Here is a 20,197-nt window from a genome sequence, read left to right on the forward strand (position 1 = left end):
AGGATTACATTAAAAATCTCATGAAGTAGTTTATATTAAAGGAACAAATTACTCTTCCATGCAGAAGATTTTGAAATTAAACATTTGCAGTTTGAGAGTATACAAATGCAATGTACTATACTGATTACCTGGGAGTTACATAATTCATCCGAAGAGTCAGCCCAAATTCAGAATTTAACAGTTCAAAGTAATCTTGATTTTCAGTCTTGTATATGAACTAACATGTAGTTACACCAAAGAACCTTGTATTATCAAATCTGCCGTTGACATCTTGTGGGTAGAGTTGTGCAACTGCCAGAGAAAGGTTAATTAGTGCACTATTAACTACCACCTGAAAAACCTCTGGAGGTTAATGAAGTTCAAAGTCCTTCTGTCGTTTCTTTAGTGTAATAGTATCATCTACTAGGAAAGAGGAGAGAGTTCCCAGAAAAACACCAGCATGGAAAACTGCCACATAAATTTAAGTGTCTGAACTAGGACACTGAATTCTCTTTAATTAAAACAGCTGCTCTGAATTATTTCAAGCACAACAGATTCAGCCCCTCCTGCAGCAGCCATGCTGTGTGATTTATTTTACCACTCCAGGCTTTGTATGCAAAGTAGGATTTTCCTAGGTCACTGCAGCTACAAAACCTTGAGGGCAAATATCTCAGTCCCTGGAACACTGGTGGACTTGCAGACAGAGAAACACCAGCAGCACATTGTGGATTAACAGTGAGATCTTTATACTATTTACAGCTGTCAATCACCCAGACTGGCAGTGTAGCAACCCAGGCAAAAATGGTTCCTAGCAAGCTCTCCAGCTTGCCAAAAAATGTATTCTGAGTTTCAAATCATACCTCTCTAACATGTAAGTCTACCAGTCTCAAAGACAAGACTTGCTCGGTTTCAGTCTTCCACTCTTCAGATGATGAATAGCCTCTCTGTGCATTTCTGTAAAGTTAATATGCAGTCCTGTGTGTCATAGGGTGGTCATAAATAGTGCCCTAAAATTCCAGATTTTTGTAACAGATATGCACCAAGGCATATTTGAACCAAAGGGGTTTAGTACTACTTTCATGAAGGTGTGGATAAAAGAAAACAGACAGAAACTTGCTTAGGCTAAAAACATCTCAAAATATGCCCACAGTTTTTTGTTTAATATGCAGAAGGATCACAGAACTACAAGCAGCATTCCAAGAAAATCTCTCAAATTAGTAGCTTAAAAAGGATTTAGAACTATGGACACTAACTCACAAGATTGTTTTTCTTTTGTGTTCTGGACCACTTTAGATGAACGGGTTTTATACAACACAATCAATGTACTGTAAATATAAACCCATACCTGATGCCTGCACACCTTTCTTATTTCTATATTAAGCAACCTACAAGATTGCATTAATTTTATCAAACAGGAAAACTGCTTTGCTGTTTAATAAAAGCAATGCTGAACAAGAGTATTTCACAAGTAATACAAATCATCAGCAACACCTACTGATGACTGCCACATGCACTTATTCCGTACCTTTTATCCAGCCTCTAAGAAAGGCAGATCCAACAGTCATTTGCACTTGCCTTTCAAACAATTTTTATGAATGCCCGTAAATTGACCGAGATATTTTAATAGATAGGAAGGAGATATTCTACATGAGTTAGGGCTTTAAACAGCTTCTCAGGACAATAAATCACTCTAATACAGACAGTGATGTAGAAAGCACCTTTCAGTGACAATAGCCTCCCGTGTGTCTCAGAAATAATCACTTTGTCTATGTCAAAAGTGAAACTGTCAAAAACAGAAGATTGTTTTTAGACTATCAGGTTAAGAACTCTACCACACAGTATTTGCATTTACTATAAATATCATTACAAAACCTATGCCTACAACTTAGCTTTCCTTACTTATCTGACGTTAACAAGAGAACAGAAACAAAAAAAGAACAAAGGGGAAAACTGGAGAGACAACAGTAATTAGAGGAAAAAGAACACTACCAAAACCCACATAATGGCAACAGCCACGGTGAGAACACAACATTTGTCCTAGAGACAAGGTATCGTTACTACTTGGTTACTATACTTTTGAAGATGCCCGGTTTTTACTATGAGTAATGTTAGTATCAAAATCTAGGCAGAGCAAAGACTGGATTGAACTTTCGGTTTCCTGCCCTCCCATTCATCTTTCTGGTTTGTTCAAACTACTACTTCCTTCCCCTTTGAGCTTATCTCTCCTATTTCCCCACACTGTGTGGCAGATTCATCCTTCTCACAAAATGAAATTATTTTCCTCTTTGCACTAAACATTCATAAACTCTATCAGAACACAATCTTAAGGAGAGCTGAATAAAATACAGATTAGTTTTTCAGTTCAGACACACTTTTAAATCTATTTGAACTCAGAACAAAACCGAAAAAGAAACCATAGCAACGATATTAATTTGATTTATTCATCAAAATGGTTTTGGCTCTAGTAAATGAAAAAAAGAACTGAAAATAATAAAACCGTGAATATCAATATGACACTACAAAGGAATGAAACATACCTCCTCCACATCGTTGTCCAACACTACGATTTGTAGTGGAGAAGTCAGATTCTGGTTATCACTGATGGTCGTTCCCACTGGGGAGGATTCAAGAATAAAGCCGTCATACGTAGATCTTGTGAAGTAAGGCTTCTGATTGTTCTCATCAAGGACCTCAACGTGCAGATTGGCAAAGGCAGGAAGAGGATGGCCATTGTCTTGTTCAGCCTAAAAACCCACATGATTTGTCAAAGGCTCTCAGCCAAGTAAAACTATGAAAAGTTACTAACTGGTCTTGGGTTATATTTAAGAATTACAATCCAGTTATAAAAATCAATAACATTGTATGGATCACCCTACTATAAAACTTAGCACCATGAAAAAAAGAAATACCAAACAAAATCAGCTAGAAGAACAAACGATTTTCCATCAGAATAACCTTTTAAATATTCACAATAAAACTCAAAGCTATACAGCACATATGCAATAACACTGTTCCTTAAACTGTCAGTATCAAGAGTTTTAGAAAATCTTCAAAGGATGAAAGCAAGCTGGAAATTGCTAATTCTACAACAGAACCTACACCCACACCACCAGCGAGTTAAAATCAAAAGATGACAGTACATGTGGACACATGGTATTTGCTACAGATTACTGGAAGAGCATATTGCCCTGGATATGACTTGTTCTCCCTCTCCCCCAAATTCCATCTTTCTAGTGCTAGATGAGTGGGGTTTTAATTTTGGTTTTCAGTATGAGAACAATGTTGATAAAACACTGATGATTTAGTTGTTGCTAGGCAATGTTTATACAAAGTCAAGGACTTCTCAGGTTCTCAGGCTCTGCCAGCAAGAAGGCTGGAGGGGCACAAGAAGTTGTGAGGGGACACAGCCAGGACAGCTGACCCAAACTAACCAAAGGGAAATTCCATACCATGGGACATCATGCTGAGTATATAAACTGGTGGAAGTCAGCTGGGAGGGGCTGACTGCTGCTCAGGGATAGGCATTGGTCAGCAGATGGTAAGCAATTATTGTGCATCACGGGGTTTTTGCGGTGGGATTCCCCCCCTCCCCCTTGAGTTTTATTTCTCTTTCTCTTTTTGTCATCTCCCTTTTCATTACAATTATTATTAATACTATTAGTAGTAGTACTAGATTTCACTGTATTTCAATTATTAAACTGTTTTTATCTCAACCCACAGGTTTCACCTATTTTCAGCTTTCCTCCCTGTTCCACTGGGGGTGGGGGGTTTGTGCACACAAGTGGACGCATGGTACTTAGTTGCTGGCTGGGATTAAATCACAACACTCACCTACCACGATTTACTCACCAATACAGTTTCATCTCATTTATTTTCATTTTCAAAGTTTCTAAAAGTACTAATTGTCCATTCCAGTGTGCTAATCCAAGATAAATGTATGATGTTGCTTTTTTTTAACCTTGCTATCTATGACTAATTAAAGTAAATAAACAAGGGAAGTAGAAGATAAGTAATTTTTCTCTTTAACTTATAAAGAGCAACCAATTTTAATTATAGTCCTGTACATGTCCCTGTATCAAGGCAATAATAGGGTACTGTAAGACAATCTCCTATGGCTTGATTGCCAAAAGCTGTAAGCACACACCCCAGGACTGTAACAGTAGTGCGCTATTACCTTTCTGCAGACATGGCAAGTGTATTGTGCAATAAACTATTCAGATGTAAAAATATTTCAGAAGAGAGAGAACAGTACCTAAATTATTGTTGTTAACAGTACTTTTTTTGCAGAGATTTTATTTTCATTCTGGTATTTCCCCCATTTCAAAACAGATAATTCCTCATTTTTCAAATCCAACATCTGAGGAGTCTTCTTCTGGAAACACACCACTTGATTTCATCAATTAGTTATTTTTAAATTCTTCTTTAGACACATTCTTTTTTATCTGCAAAATGTTAATTCTATATAAAACTTCACTTTGTTTACCAAGCAACAATAGTATGCTGTTGATGACAAAACCTGCCATTTCAAGTAGAAAGACATATAAAACATCAAAATTTTTATTTTGTTCCAAATAGGTGACATCTTTAGTAATTCATAATAAATTCATTCAAAACACTCAGTTCTTAGCAAAAATGTGTTTTCCTCTTTAAAATATATCAGGATTACTATTGGCCAAGGAATGGGCAACAGTGGTACTGGAGCAGATTTAAAAGCAACCATCAACCCATCTGTGTGTACATGGCTATCTTCTGACTAATGAGAGGAAGGTCAGATCTTTCAAGTGGATTTATCTAAGCAGGCGTTAGTATCTGAAAATAACAAGGCTTTTCCTAGGAGATCAACTTTTGTTAATGAGACAAAACTCTCTCGATGAAATTGGGAGTTCTGCCATTCAATTCACTGGCACATTAAGATTCCAGCAACCAGGTTGCAGGAGGCAACATATTTATCTACTGCTGTTCTTACGTGCTTCTTCTAGGATACAGGATACTACCAGTGATCAAAGCCATAATTGCCTCAAACAATTACTATCATATTAAGTATGAATCCCTTTTTTTTAAGCCAGCCTCAATTACTCATATTCAAATAAAACATAAAATCGGAAAATAGTAGACCAGTCTCCAGTCTACCCAAGGAGACTGATGCTTCTGGGTTATCTCAAGAATCTTTAAAGATATTTGCATAACCTGAAGAGGTCTGCGTTCACACTGGTCACTGTAAGAGAATCACACAAATCGGTTTTACTAGAATTTACTTAGAAACCTTCCAGCTGCACTGAATTCGATTCAATAGAGCAGCACTCAAACATCTGTGGGGTAATCCTGGTCCTGCAAAAGGTAAGAGGAATGTATTTCAAATCCAATATAGTAGGTAGCTGGCAATTGTACTGGAGACTGGATAAGTGACTCCCAAATGCTGAATATAATTTACAGAAGTGAGATTTATTTTGAAGTTGTTCCAGTGAATGAAAGTAAACTTCACATGTAAAAACTAACATCACCAAAAATACTTGGAAGCACTCTGGCTACTGACCCAGTAGGATGAAACTTCAAAAACATCCTGATAAAGGGAGTTTTTGCCTAAGTTAATATACTGAAAGCAGGAAAAATAAAATATCTCAGACAAAAAATCTGCTCTATGAGCAGCAAGTACATACTGATCTGGTTCTATTTTATAAGTAGGTCTATGGCCGAGCATCATTAAATACTCTGTTCCATATCAAGAAAAACAGGCCTCTTCACAGTAAAAAGTTTACACACAACTGCTACAAGTTGCTTTATAACAAACCTTGATGTTCCTTGCCACTGCTATGAAGAAATTCTAAAAAAAGGAAAACACAAATAACTGAGGGCCCCAATCATCTTAACAGCTTGAACTGCCACAATAATGGCCTTGCTTTAAAGCATAACTGGGCACAGACCCCATCCTGGGTTAGACGAAGCAATACTCATCTATGAAGGCTGTTTTCTAAATCATCAACAGAGTATGCAGTGTCTTTCTGAAGGAAAAGACAGTGCTCTAAATTACATATGCTCAAATACAAAGAAGGATGTGTGTTCCTAAGATTGGACTTAAAATTTCAGTTTTTGGAGACTAAAAATGTAAAAGGTCCTCAGCAGGCACTTAACTCAAAATCACCTCAGCTTTGCAGGTGCTTTTCTGTTTGTTCACCAGGTTGGGTACACTGATCAGAATAGGTAACTTTAACATTTGGGAACTGGAATTGGACAGACTTCGGCAGCCATTCTTCAAAAAGTCACAGTCAGTTCCCAAGTGCTTGTTGCCAGCTAAAAGTGTTTCTTGCAGCACCAGGACACAGCGTCAGTGCTGCACCAGGGCACAACTTAACTTCGCTCATTCACTTCATTAGCAAGTGCTCAACTGCAAGGCTACCATGTGAAAACCACCACATCCAGCTTGCCGCTTTTGCCTTTTAATTAAGTTTTGTTTCCAAAGACACCTATATTTAGAGAAAAAAAATCAAGCTTTGAAAACCACTAATGGAAGTGCCTCCTTTCCAGAACTAATCCAGAAACCAATGTATCAGGGTAGGACTGGAAATCTCCAGAGCATCAGAGCTCAGATCTTGGGATTCAGTGCTCAGGCACAGGAGGTGAAACAGGTATGGATGCACTCACTCTGCTGTCCTACTCACCCAGATGTTCACCAGCACCAAACAGCAAACCCCAGTGCCAAACTCAGGACCCCAAATTCCTCTTCAAGGGCCAGGCAGAATTGGGTACAGAAGTGTCTGAGCCCTTTGCATCTGACCTTATTTCCTACTCAAAAAGAATCACCTTTTACAATAGCAGACAAAAGTGAAGCAAAAAACTTCTTGTAAGACAAAGTGTTTTAAAAAATAAATCTAACCAACTCTCAGTGTACCTTCCTGTAATGCTTTTTAGTAGATTTGTAATATTTCTGTTTTCTAATTCAACCTACCTACTTGTGGGATTGTCATTAAAACTCACTTGTAATCAGTTTTACAGACTAGTACTATCACTTTACATTGAAACTGTTCTGACTAAAACAAAGGATAAAACACAATCTCTGTAGAGAAGTACCTATTTTCTGATCCTTCGAGTACACAGTTACATGTTAAAAAAAAAATCCAGCTCTAATATTCATAAGAACAAAGATATATGCTATTCCTCTCTTTGAAAAGATTTACCTGAATGCTGGAACAAATTGTGTATTTCCTTACAAACCTCTTTCAGTCCATTTTAAGCCATTGGAAAATACAAATAACTGTTCTTTTTCATTTTGGCCTTTACACATAATGATAGGTCCAGCAAAGCAAATGAAGAACTTAAGAAGGCATTAGTAAGATGCTAGTTACAAATATTCATTTTCAAACAATATTTTTTTAAGACATCATTTTCTCTAACAGCCACTTTTTTCTTTTGATTGATAAAAATAATTTCATATAAAATATGAAAAATTGATTTATTTTCATATGCTATATAAACATAACCTCAGAAGCAATGCTTGGCTAGCGGCAGTTCTGTGCATACCCTTCATAATTCTCCAAAAATATACAATACCTACAATAATGTCAATTTTTGCTGCATTTCCCTGATTTCTTAAGTTTATCTTGGGTTTTTTTGGTTTGGATTGTTTTTTTTTTCCTCGGGTGGTGGTGGGTTTTGTTTAGTTTTGATTGGGGGGGGGGGTGGTTTTGGATTTTTTTTTTGAGGTGTTTTTCAAGAGATTAAGTTATATATCATGTAAGTTCTTCCAGACATCCAATGTTGTTCATGAAAACAGTTTTTCCTCATACTGGCCTGTTAAATGGTTGCTTGGGCTGGCTGGCTACAGGTTAGGCATCTCTGCTTCCTAACAAGTATTTTGAAGCACAATGATTAGACTGTTTACATTTCATTCAGAAAGCAAGCCACTGGTATTTAAGACACAAAGCATCCCAGTTCTAGTCTCCAAAAGAAGATGCTTTGCTGTCAAAACAATGAGTAGTCTTTCAGACAAACCCAAGGATATTACATGAACTTCAATGGACTCCACAGTTCCTTCAGTGAAAAGAGAAGTCTGCGATAAAGCTGGCTAGATGTTTTACATTGAAGATATACAATCGTAAGGAGGCACTAACAGAGTGGAAAAGAACAAGCGTGCAATGAAGCTTTCATCAGAGCAACACACATGGCGATGAAGACTTTAGATTATCACATTGTTACCAATACTACCTATGAGAGAACAGCAGCTACTGTCATACCACCCCCCAAGACACACAGAACACAGAATTATAGTTTGTCAACTACTGCTTCAGTTCAGTAGTAAAGAGCACATATGGGAAAAAAATGGGCAAAATAATGTGAAAAGTGTTAAATTCTCAAAGATGTTTAGATAAACTTAGTATGTAATGTGCTGCCTGAGCAGTTTAAGTGCAGTGTTTAACATTTGCATGCAGTTTGCAGAAAGCTTCTATTTGTAGCTGCCAACACATAATTTTATCCTTATGGAAGATGACTAAAAATGGCACAAAACCAATCTCACCAGAGATATTGTACGAGGAGTGAAGAGCCACTGACTGGGTGACCAACTAGAAGAAATGTTTTATACAGAAACAACATGAAGTTCACTTATTCAAAGCATTAGACAAACAGCTCCCCAAGAGAAAGGAGAAATGAAAGCAATTTGCTAAGACTCCCTGAATCTTCAGGAAAAAACACAAATTAATGGAATTTTCTTTCCTGTTGAGCTAGCAGGGATCTGTTTGGTGAGATAAACTAACCTTTGACAATAGAAGAACCTCTAGATGAACACTGATACATAGCCAAGACTCTCTGTTGCTCCTGTTGCACCATCTCTGCTCCCTGTGCTTATTGGTACCGGAGGAGGGCAAAGCACAGGAGAGCTGGACAGACCTATGGTGGGGATGCCTGGACAGTCTAGGGGGTTACAGCTGCCAAGAAATGCTGTGGACAAAGACACTTAGCAGGCTATCAGCATTATTCAGAGCTGGAAGCACCTGCCTTCTTCCCACACATCCCAGGTTCACAATGTCTTCTCCCACTGCGCAAAGCAGTAACATCTAAAAGAGAGCAAAACATAGGCACCTTTGCTTAAACTCAGGGTTCCTACTTCTCCATGGGTTCACAGAATGCAGCTTTACAACTGTGCCCTCGTATAATACTTCAGGAACACTTAGTCCAGAAAATCTGACCTAAGATGCAAGAAAACCAAACAGTCTGCAGTTTATCTAAGACACTTCCATGCTGCTGCTTCTCCACAGAACTTCAGAGTTGATCTCCTCTGTGAATTTTAATAAGCTGATTAGAAATAAAAAGAAAAAAAACCACCCCAAAACAACAACAAACAGCCAACAACAACAAAAACACCAAAAAAAAAAAAAAAAACCAAACCACACAGCAAACCACAAACCCCAACCAAACCAAACCAACCAAACCCCAACAAAATCCCCAACAATTCCTAACAACCCTGGTGGTTATGGTTCAAGTATTCAGCAGAGCAGCCAGACATCTACTGCACAACTTTATCTAACCTGCCATACAGAAGACACGCTTCCTCTTTCCAACTCGGATCCTGTTTTACTTCACCAGCTCCTTGCTTCTATGCCTGCATCCTCTCCAGCTGCTGGCTTCAAGTAACACAGTGGGTCATTTCTGAGCAGTGTTAATTCACAGCTTTGACCTCCTGGGAAGATGGCTGCCACCTCTTCCAACACAGCTAAAACTTATCTCAGCACCATCCTTTCCATCATGCATTCAAAGCCTACCTACAAAGACAGAAATAGTGCCGTACAAATACTACCCTGTCTGTTCCCAGGCTCTGCCCATTACACTTTAAATGTCTTTCTCAGCATCCAGTGTAGTTACTGGGGGAGTACATCAAATTCAGAATATCTTAACTCAAAAAATTCACTTCAAGATTCTTTAAACTGGATTTCTGTCAGACTTTGCCAACTATGCCTACCATAATGTTGAGGTTAACAAATACTTGACATCTGATCACTGCTGCATACAGGAAACTTGCCTATAGTGCAATAACAGACTTGGCTGCATGAACAGATTCTTAAAAAACCTGGTTGCTACATGGAAGGCAGCACAATTTTACTTTCACATCCTTAAGGTTACAGTAAGATGCTATTAGATTTGCTGTCAGTCCTACAATGAAATAGTCTGGTTTTCTTTTCTGTTCTTCATGACTTCAGTACTCATACAGGCATCTTAACTCCATATAGCTGATAAAGAGGAAAGGCTATGAGGCAGATCCACAAGAGTAACTTCTGAGTACAAAGCCAAATGTAGGTTAAATACAGGGGCCTAAACCCGAAGCTCTAGCTCTCAGACTCCTGCTCAGCTGCTGCTTAGCACCAACAGAGTCTGGATTCCAGGATGCCTGGGGATTTTTTCTTAATGTCATGCCTTTCACATGCTTCAAAACATGCAGAAAAGTGCTCCACTGAGCAAGCCAACCTTTATCCCTCATCCAGACCTAATATGGCCCCAGAGAAAGCACGTTACTTCCCTGCAACTGTATTTCCTCATAACACACTGTTTTACAATAAAAATTGCAAGGTACAAACCTGCAAGCACCATTAGCTGGTACATTTTGGGCAGTATCAGCACGGGTAACGGGCATGTTTCATGCCTGCTCTTCACCGGCAGTTTCAACATCAATGTAAAAGAAAACCAGGCTTCCTTCTCTCCACCCTCCAATCCCAACAGAAGGATAAGCAAGTGGAGCTGAGGGGAGAGCGGTGCATAGGGATAAACACAAACTTCACATCTCAATAACAGTTGGGACATAAGTAACTTTTTTCTCCTTCTGGTGACAAGCTACATATACATACAGTGTGGAAGAGTAGAAGGGAGACCTGCAAACTGATCTCCAAGAAGGTCTCAGAGGCTTCAGGAAAGCAAAGGCAGGTGAATGTTTCCTCCAGAGGCAACAGATCTGCAGGCTCAGTCAGAAGCATGGTGCTGATGAATGGTGCTGCAGGCAGCTGCCCAGTGTGAACCACTCCTGGTAAAATGCAGGAGGGGTCTGAGGGAAGGGGCTCACACTGGAAGCATATTTCTTTGTTAGCTATTTAACAGCACCATTTCACACATTCTGCAACTGTAGCAGCAACTAACCTGAGAAGAAACTGCAGAGACCTTTCAAGTATTGCAACAGCAGCCGTGATGAACATGAGTTACTTGCTCACCCCTCCTCCAAAAGATCTCATCTGGTCAATACAAGATAACATTTGCCCATCACCTAGCACTCAGAAGGGGTGAGATTTCTGTAGGGTGGAAGGAAAAAGTGAATGAATTGTACAAGAAATCCTGTTGGAATGAAATTTCATGTAAAGTTACCTTGACATATCTCCCTTAAAGAAAGCAAACTGACTTATAAAGGCTTGCATTTCAGTTATACTTCTGGGTGAAATGATGTCTAAGTTAAATAGCTATTTGAGAAAATATAGAAACACTCCTCGGGGCAGACTGGGTTCTCATCTTTGCCGCTTTAAATATTTCCTCACAAGGACCATTCCTCCCTTGATGCAAAACTCAAGCTTCAAGAAACTCAGGTTCAGAAAATTTTCTTCTTCCTTTTGCATGCAACCTTTATCAGGCCTGAAAGTCTCAAACTCCCTCCTGAAAATGCCCGCTCTAGCACATGCACACATACATGATGTTTAGATCTGGGAAAAAAACACCACACTGGCAAAATGGAATACAAGCATATCCTAAGCAGCAGCACTAAGTAGTCCCATATTTCTCTGTTGCTCTCTGTTTTTCTTGGTTTGCAGGTAAAACTGGCACATGCAGACACACATATAACAGCACGTTTCTGGAAATCTTTACAATTCCTATATTGCCTCTCTGATCTAGTTAAAATAGACATGTTCTGTTTACCACAATGATGAAAAGACTGGAAATAATGTCTAAAATAACAATACAACTTAACACAGACCTCCTGACCCCCAAGAAAATGAAGGTTAGTTATCACCATCTAAAAAATGGGCCAATAACAACTTAAGCCTAAAATAAAGCACAAAACTAAAAGAATAAAGACTAGTGGTAAAAATAAGGCTTGTTCACACCAGTATCAGCCCTAAGAACTTTTCTTAGAACCCATGCAACCAATTGGTCCATAAAATTCAACTTTTTCATGCACTACTTGACCAAATGTTTGCTGAAATTAGTGTGACTAGTCTTCTTCAAAACCAAGGTTTTTTCAAATTGCAGCTAGGTCCTAAAGTATTTTTCCCTGTGCTATCACAATCCCCTTACTTCCCAGAGCAACTTAATACTTTTATTCAACAAAACAGATTTTAGACATTGTTCTCCTTGTGCTTCTGTAGCCTAAACCTGTTATACCTATACCAGGTTTAACATATACATATAATCAGGTTACTTTCTGGATACCGTTTTTTAAAATGTGATCAAATTATTGCATTTTCCCTGCAGGACACAGTATGTGAAATGCAGTAAGTCACAATAATTTACTTGAACTTACTTTTGTTATCACTCATTAATTATATATAAATAGACAAAAAATTTCCTTGAAGGATGAATGTAACTTTAAATTTTTGTTCTATGGCTAGAGCGATATTTTTTTTTTATAACATCCAAAAATCATGGCTACTTGGAAACAATCACATGGAATAATACTATGTCTTTTATTTCATCCAATTCACTAATAACAACACCTACCACCCCAACACAATTTTTTAGCTTAAGAGTGAGATAAGGCTTGGAAAAGATCTGCACCATCATGTATACAATCCCATGCAAAAAAAAAAAAATATATTGCTGCTGCATCCTAGATATTTAAATGTTCACATAAAGCAAATAAGAAATAGAATGCTATTTAAAGATGATCCACAATATATCTAAAAGTTGACCTTTGGGTTTTATGAAAGATAAACAAGCATGTTGTTCTGCTATGGGAAGTTAATGCTGGTTTTACAGTTGATGCATCCACTTAAGCATGTTGTAAAAAGAATCACACTAAACTTCACCACCAGAAAATATCAGCCTACACAAGACTGAACAAACCCCTAGCAGGGTAGTAGAGGCTCTCTTCTAGATACCAAAGACAGCCACTGCCCAGCTGACAGCCATCTTTGTGTATCCTGTAAGTTACGTCATTTTTTCAGTCCAGTTACCTTTTCACAGGCATCCCTGCAAAAACCATAAATGTCAAATTAAGTTGCTATAATTGCTTCCTGTCTTCCCCTCCTTTCCTTTCCAAAGACCACTACAATCCTCTCTGGTTCCCCTGCCATTGATTATACCCTAGCATTTCAAGAGATACAGTAAAGAAGTAAGGAAAAGCCTCTGGCAAACACATTTGATAGCTCACTGAAGGAGATTAATACTGGAGAACTGCAGGCAAGTCACTTCAGATTTTCTATTTAATACATGAACAAGGAAAGAGTTCAGGAACTTCAGACACTCAAACTGAAACTTGACTTCAAGCTGCGAAGAAGATGGAAACATATAGTAATTTAAAAAAAAGAACAGTCAGCACAGATACATAGAAGGAAGGTCATATCTAGACAAAGTTGCTTCTTTTAAGCACGTAACTGAACTGAGAGATAAAGGTGAATCTAGGGACATAATTTATCCAGATCCAGGGTAAGCTTTAGGATTGTATATCACACTCTGGATTCATTTACAAGGTCAGAAAGTACTGCATAAGGAAAGAACTACTGAAACGGATTAAAAATTGGCTTAAGAACAAGAAGCAGAGAGTTATCTTTAGAACACAGAAGAAAATTGACTTTACTGCCAGTGAAGCTTGCAATGTGGCAGTGAAATAAAATTGGCACATAATGTGTCTAGACACTATGCTTAAAAAAACCAACAAACCCAAAACATACTTTTTGTTCTTCATGTATCAAGAGTGACTCTAGTATCAGTAAGGCTTATGATGCTGTAGTGCAGTGAACAGTAATACTTACAGCTGCCAACCTTTCCAAATAACGAAACTTCTTCCCTTCAGTTAAAGCAAATGCCAGCTATGAAGGCATTATGTCAAGTTTTAAGTGATGGATGTTTATGTTTTAAATGAAAAAAGTGTCTATATACTGCAAAAAAGGAAATACATTTATTTCTGTAAATAAAAGACATTACAGAACTTACCCTTTATGGATTTTATTATTTTCATTGCTCTGTGAGTGATGACAGATAATCTAGGGTCAATCTTAACTCAAAATCACTGGTCTTTCTAATGTGTATCTTCAACGCTCTAAAGGCAAGGAAAACATTTACCATACTGGAAAACATTTACCATACTGAGATGCTGCTAAACGTGGGAAAAACTTGCCACTTTCAATATGTACGTGGTAACTTTGGAGAAAGACTGCTATGAAGCAACATGTTATTGACGTACAAGAAAGGGTTTGGGATTCCTGCATCTCTTCTTTCATCTCTTTATTCACAAATACAGAACTTGTCTCTGCGCTCAGATTTTTCACTCTACAAAACCCTTAACACTGTATTACACATAAGAGAAAAAAAGGCCATCGCAAAGAGAACAGAAGTTTCCAGACTATTTGGACTAGGTACACTTTTGTGACAGTGATAAACCATGAGAAGTAATTGAAGACTGAGTTCACATAAGGGATGAACATTTGAAAAGGCAATTTAAAAAACAGTTATTGTACTTAATATCTACAGGAAATGCACAGGAGTTCAACTGAAGTAATTCTTTCGAAGATTTCATCATTGTCAGGAAGTGAATTGAGCAACTATTTAATGAAACTGCATTTCTTCCATTCTAATGTGTCACCATGAGTGCAAAAACACTCACATTGTTCAGTTCACGTTCTATTTTGAGGCACAGCAATCACCTTGTTTCCCATTGTAGCTGATACATCTCTACTGTTGTGCAAGAACATCAGAGGAGACCATCTTCAGTTGCATTTCAAAAGAGAGACAAAGACAAAGCAGTTCCAGAACAAGGGCAAAATATTTTTGGAAAACCATGCTTGTCACGTGGTCTGTATTTTATTTTCCACTTTTTACTCTAGTAAAATTTGAGAGAAAACACCAATACTTCGGAACACGAGCTTTTAAAAATACAGGTTACCTTCTAGAGACCTATTCAACAGCCATCACTGTCAAGTTTTCTCCAAGTTCTCAACTGCAGCCCAGACATGTACTTCAAACTAGTAAGTCTTCATCATATTGATTAAATTAAACAAGTGAGGCATTACTCTTTGTGCTGAAATCCCTATCTGCACCATCTTAAAATTTAGAAGAGCAAAGAGTAAGTACAAATCCTTTTAAATGAAAGAAGATATATTCTTTAAGATATGCTGGAAGAGATGAAAATTAGAGCTACCCTGAACAAACACAGGTCAACATGTATGGAGCCAAGAGCTCAAAACAGGATGAGAGGAGTTGAAGGGTCACATTATTACAAAAACCTACCAAACACTGCAAATACGAAGTTTCTGAAGTGATGAAAAAAGTTAGATGAATTCAAGACTTGTTAAGTCTCAAAAAACATGGACTTTGAACCATTTCTGTAACTGCAGTCCTAGAATTTCCAGTCTAGTGAGTCTCAGTGATGCACATCTCATTTCCTGCTAGCACTGTGTTCTTCTGACACACATCAGAAAAGAACATCATAAGAGGAATTGTGCTAGATCAGACCAATAAACCATCCAGTGCAAAATCATGCTTGCAGCTGTGGCCAAAGACAGAAGCCTAGAGAAGAACTCAACCAGCTCAGATTTTCCTGGATTTCTCTTTATACCAGTCGATTTTTCTTCATCAAGGCAGCCCTGCCTCCCCTTGAGCCCACGTCAACTTACAGCTCCACACTGCTGCTTGTCAAAGCACACACAATGCATTAGGTGAAGAACAACCTTATTTTCAATGTTTTAAACTTGCCACCTGCTTGTTTCATTTGATAACTCTTACCCGTTGCATCGCAGGAGACACTGAACTATTGATTCCTCTTCACTCTCAGAATTGTGACACTGTATTTTACAAGTGTCTATCATATCTTCTTCCTGCCTCACCTGATATGAACCTGCTTTGGTTCTGCTCTGTCCTTTTTGTGATACACAAAAAAACTGTGCACTGTGGTCAAGAAACATATACAGCCTAGATCTGTACAGTTCTGCGGTGATATTTTTCTCTGTTCTGTTCTCTACTTTTCCTACTTTTCCTAATGATTTCTAACATTCAATCTGCTTTTTTTTTTTTTGACAGCCACAGATCACTGAGCCAACCTTCACACTCAGTGATCAGTTACAATGCCAAGATCTCATTCCCAAGTCAAGCCAGAACTCACAGTTTTGCATAAAGGTCTAGGATGATCTTTTCTGACTTGTTTCACTTTAGTTTTAAGCTATGCCTAATTTTATCAGCCATTTTATCACCATCTCATTTGGTCTTGCAAAATCCTTCCGCAATTCTACAGTCAGTCCTCATCTTTACTACCAGAATAGTGAGGGTGGGGCAACAGCATCTATGCCAATCAGCTAATCAGCCTGGCAAGGAGATGACAACCGACAACCAAGCAAGGAAATAGCTGGACCCAGGCTGGCCACCAAAGCCTGCAGGGTGGTATGAGCAGAAGGGACCCCATAATCATTAAAGCAGGGCTGAAGGGGGACCACCTCCATATGCACAAAAATAAGTGAATGCTGAAAGGTCAGCATGATAGGTAAGGCACTCATAGTCTTTCTGGGAAGTCAACGTGATCATATGACACCCCAGATGTGTCTGTATACTAATGCACACATCATAGGAGCAGACACCAGCCTAACTCAGGGATCTGCTGGGCAGGATCACTCTGAGTATAGCTTTGGAAAGAAGCAGGGTGCAGGAAAACTGGCTGACCTTCAAAAATCAACTTCTCCAAGTCCAAAAGTGGTCCATCTTGACAAACAGGAAATCAAGGAACGTTGGCAGCACACCTGGGTGAATGAGCAAGAAGCTCCTGAGAAAACTCAAACGTTAAAAAAAGGAAGCTTGCAAGAACTAGGACCAGGGACAGGTGACACTGGAGGACTATAGAAACACTGCCTGGATATGCAGGTTAGGGTTAACATGCAGGTTTAGAAAAGCCAAAGCCCACCTGGAACTGAATGGCAAGAGGAAAGGCTGCTAAAGGTTCAGCAGCAGCAAAAGGAAGACTAGGGAAAACGTAGGCCTGCTGTTGGGTGGGACAGGGTGACAGGAGACATGGAAAAGGCTGCCATACTCAATGTCATCATCTTCTCAGTCTCCACAGGTAAAACCTGCCTTAAGTAATCTCCATCCCTATGACCCATAGAAAAGTCTGCAGCAGGAAAGATAGAGGATCATTGCAGGGATATATCTGAAAAAAACTGGACATGCATGAATCCAGTGGACCTGATGGGATGCACTCACACCTGCTAAGGGAGCTGGCCAATGCCACTGCAAGACCCCTCTGTACTATATTTGAAAGGTTTGTGGCAATTAGAGAGGTTCCTGAGGTCTAGAAGGAAACAAATGTTGCTTCTATCTGCAAGAAAGGTAAGAAGGAAGATCCAGGGAACTACACATCAGTCAACCTCACCTCAATGCTAGGGAAGGTCATGGTGGAGCAAGTAATTCCAGGAACTGTTTCCAAACATGAAGGACAAGGAGGAGGTTGGGAGTCGACAGTGTGGGTTTATGTAGGATGATTCATGCCTGACCACCCTGATAAGCCTCTAGAGTGAGATCAATGGCTTGGTGGCTGCGGGGAGAACAGTGGATATTATTTATCTTGACATGAAGAATGCTTTTGACACTGTCTCCATATGATCTCATGAACCAACTGGTGAAGTATTGACTACCTAGACGGACAATGAGGTGAATTTAAAACTGGCTGAATTGCTGGGTATGCACTGTTCCAGTCCCACAGCATGAAGCCCAGCTGAAGGGCACTTGAGAGGTCTATCTAGGGGTCGATAGTGGTGTCAACACTGTTTAACATCTTTATTAACAACCCAGTTGACAGGACCAAGTGCACCCTTAGCAAGTTTGCAGGTGATGCAAAACTGGGAGAAGTGGCTAATTTGTCAGATGAGTGTGCTGCCATTCAAAGGGGCCTTGACAGGCTGCAGAAATGAGCAGATCGGAGTCCCACAAAGTTCAAAAAACAGGAAGATGTCAGGCCCTGCACCTGAAGAGAGATAACTCTAGGCACCAGTACACATTAGGAGCCAGGCAGCTTGAAAGCAGCAGAACCAGACATGGGGGTCCTGGAGGATGAACTGAACAAAATGCCCTTGCAGCAAACTTGTGCCTTATTAGGAAAAGTATCAGTGGGTTGAGCGCTACTTTGAATTGCCAAGATGCATCAGGAGTGCTGGGACCAGTTCCGGGCAAAAAAAATACTGAAATGCAAGTTACTGCATTTAAACTTGAGAATAAATTCTTTTAACCTGAGACTAGTCAAACACTGAACCAGGTTGCCCAGAAAGGCTGTGGAGTTTCCAGCCTTCGAAATAGTCAACACCCAACCCACCTTCAACCTAAGCAGTGGAGCTGGACTGGACAATCTCCAGAGATGCCTGCCAGTCTCAGGAATATTATGATTGTGTAATAGCTCAGGATCATAATATGCTTTTTTTTTTTCTTCAGTATTTCAACCACTGAGATCATTCCAAAGTCTCTTAAAAAACAAAAGGCCCCAGCCTAGTGCTGTGCTCAATGAACTACCTGGTTTTTTAAACCTGATAATTTAGCCTTGCCCTCTGCACCTGCTTAGTGGCTGACAAAGCATCCTTACTGAGTCTTCCTGTACTTCCACTCAGAACAGAAAACAGTCCGTGTTCAATGAATAGATCATACAAAACATGGCACATATACACTTTACTTTCTGCCCTCAAAGTGCACATCTGTCCACCGTTTGATCCTGAGACTGTTGCTGAAGCTATGCCTTCTTTTCATGTAATGCTGCAAGCTTTCAACAGCCTCGAGAGCAATGGACAGGAAAGATCAAGGTAGCTCCCAACATGAACAGAGAAACCAATTAACCTCCAGTGTAAGCAAAAGGAAAGCATCACTTTCTGTCATTTCTGCTGAGATCCATATCAGGGAAAACCATGCACATTTGCAAAAGCCTTAACTATACTAGAACAGCCAATACATGTGCTGGGAGCGTCTCTCTGATCCAAAGCACCTCCATGAGAAAGGAAATGTGAGCTTTCCAGCTCCCAGGTGGTTTCTTGTGATGGGCAGGAAAACAGGCACAAATTCATGCCATGCCAGTAGCACAACAGTATTCATTTAATCAAACGCATGCACCAGCGGATGGTACTTCATGTTTGTAGCCAGGCTTCGTACGCAATCTTCCTTAACATGGGATGTGGTCTGGCTGATACTCGGGCTCAGTCTCTATATGCATACTCAAAGCAAGTACAACTGACTTATTCAGACCTTCCATGTCTAGTCACAGCCTATATAAATGCCACAGCCGATTCAACAGGGAGAAGCCTTCTAAAAATTCAAAATCACATTATTCAGAGATTCAAGGCGGGAGAATAAACAGAGTCAATATTACTGCTGAAAAGTAAACATCACTTCTTGCAGAATGGGAACCCAAACCAATTTTCTTGTAACACTGCAAAGTCAAACAATGTCTGTTCAACTTTGATACACAGATTCGACCTTCTGTTACCACCCAAACACCAAGGAAATGCAACCCTACTACAGAATTGTTTCTATGGTATTATCTGTCACAAGGTTAATGCCAGTCAGACTGAAACACTACCTGGGGATAACAGATTTTTGAGAGAGGTACATAAGATACAGAAAATACTCTGTAAGGGTATTTTTCAAAATGTTCTACACATCTGCAGCACGGTGTTGAATTACAGTTCTGCTACCACCACTGTTGAGAAGGCACCAAAACTACCTGGCAACTGTGACACAAACTAATTCTTTACATAAGAGTCTGCTCCCTAAAAGCTATAATCAGATTCAAGGAAAGGTCTTATAAAAATGCCAGGCTACAAATGTTATTTGAAGCTGCGAAACTTATTCACTCCTCCCTTTTCTTAAAATCTAATTAGGAGGTTTTTATTGAGATGTCCAGCTTACATGAATCCTTCCCAACACCCTCATGGCACAAATACAATCAAACCAACGACAGTGGTTTAAGAATTAACCATACAGGTTGTATGGAAACCTGCATTATAAATGCCATTTCCTCGGTACACAGGTATCCACATCACATAAACACTCCTCTGTTTTCCTACCACATGTTATAATA

The 20,197-nt window shown here is 39.2% G+C and overlaps 1 protein-coding gene across 8 annotated transcripts in view; it reads right to left on the bottom strand.

Annotated features, from left to right (window-relative positions):
* PCDH15 (protocadherin related 15) overlaps positions 1–20,197 on the bottom strand; it is a 443,471-nt gene that overhangs the window by 194,730 nt on the left and 228,544 nt on the right. For 7 of the 8 annotated variants that reach the window (XM_055720578.1, XM_055720580.1, XM_055720576.1 and 4 more), the window contains one exon: positions 2,517–2,723. The exons of the other annotated variant lie outside the window; for it this stretch is intronic. In XM_055720578.1, coding sequence (XP_055576553.1) covers positions 2,517–2,723 — 207 coding nt within the window. The remainder of the gene's footprint in view (positions 1–2,516; positions 2,724–20,197) is intronic. 8 annotated transcript variants of the gene reach the window in all.

Source organism: Falco cherrug, chromosome 9 (genome assembly GCF_023634085.1).
Source record: "Falco cherrug isolate bFalChe1 chromosome 9, bFalChe1.pri, whole genome shotgun sequence".
NCBI classification, from domain to species: Eukaryota; Metazoa; Chordata; class Aves; order Falconiformes; family Falconidae; genus Falco; species Falco cherrug.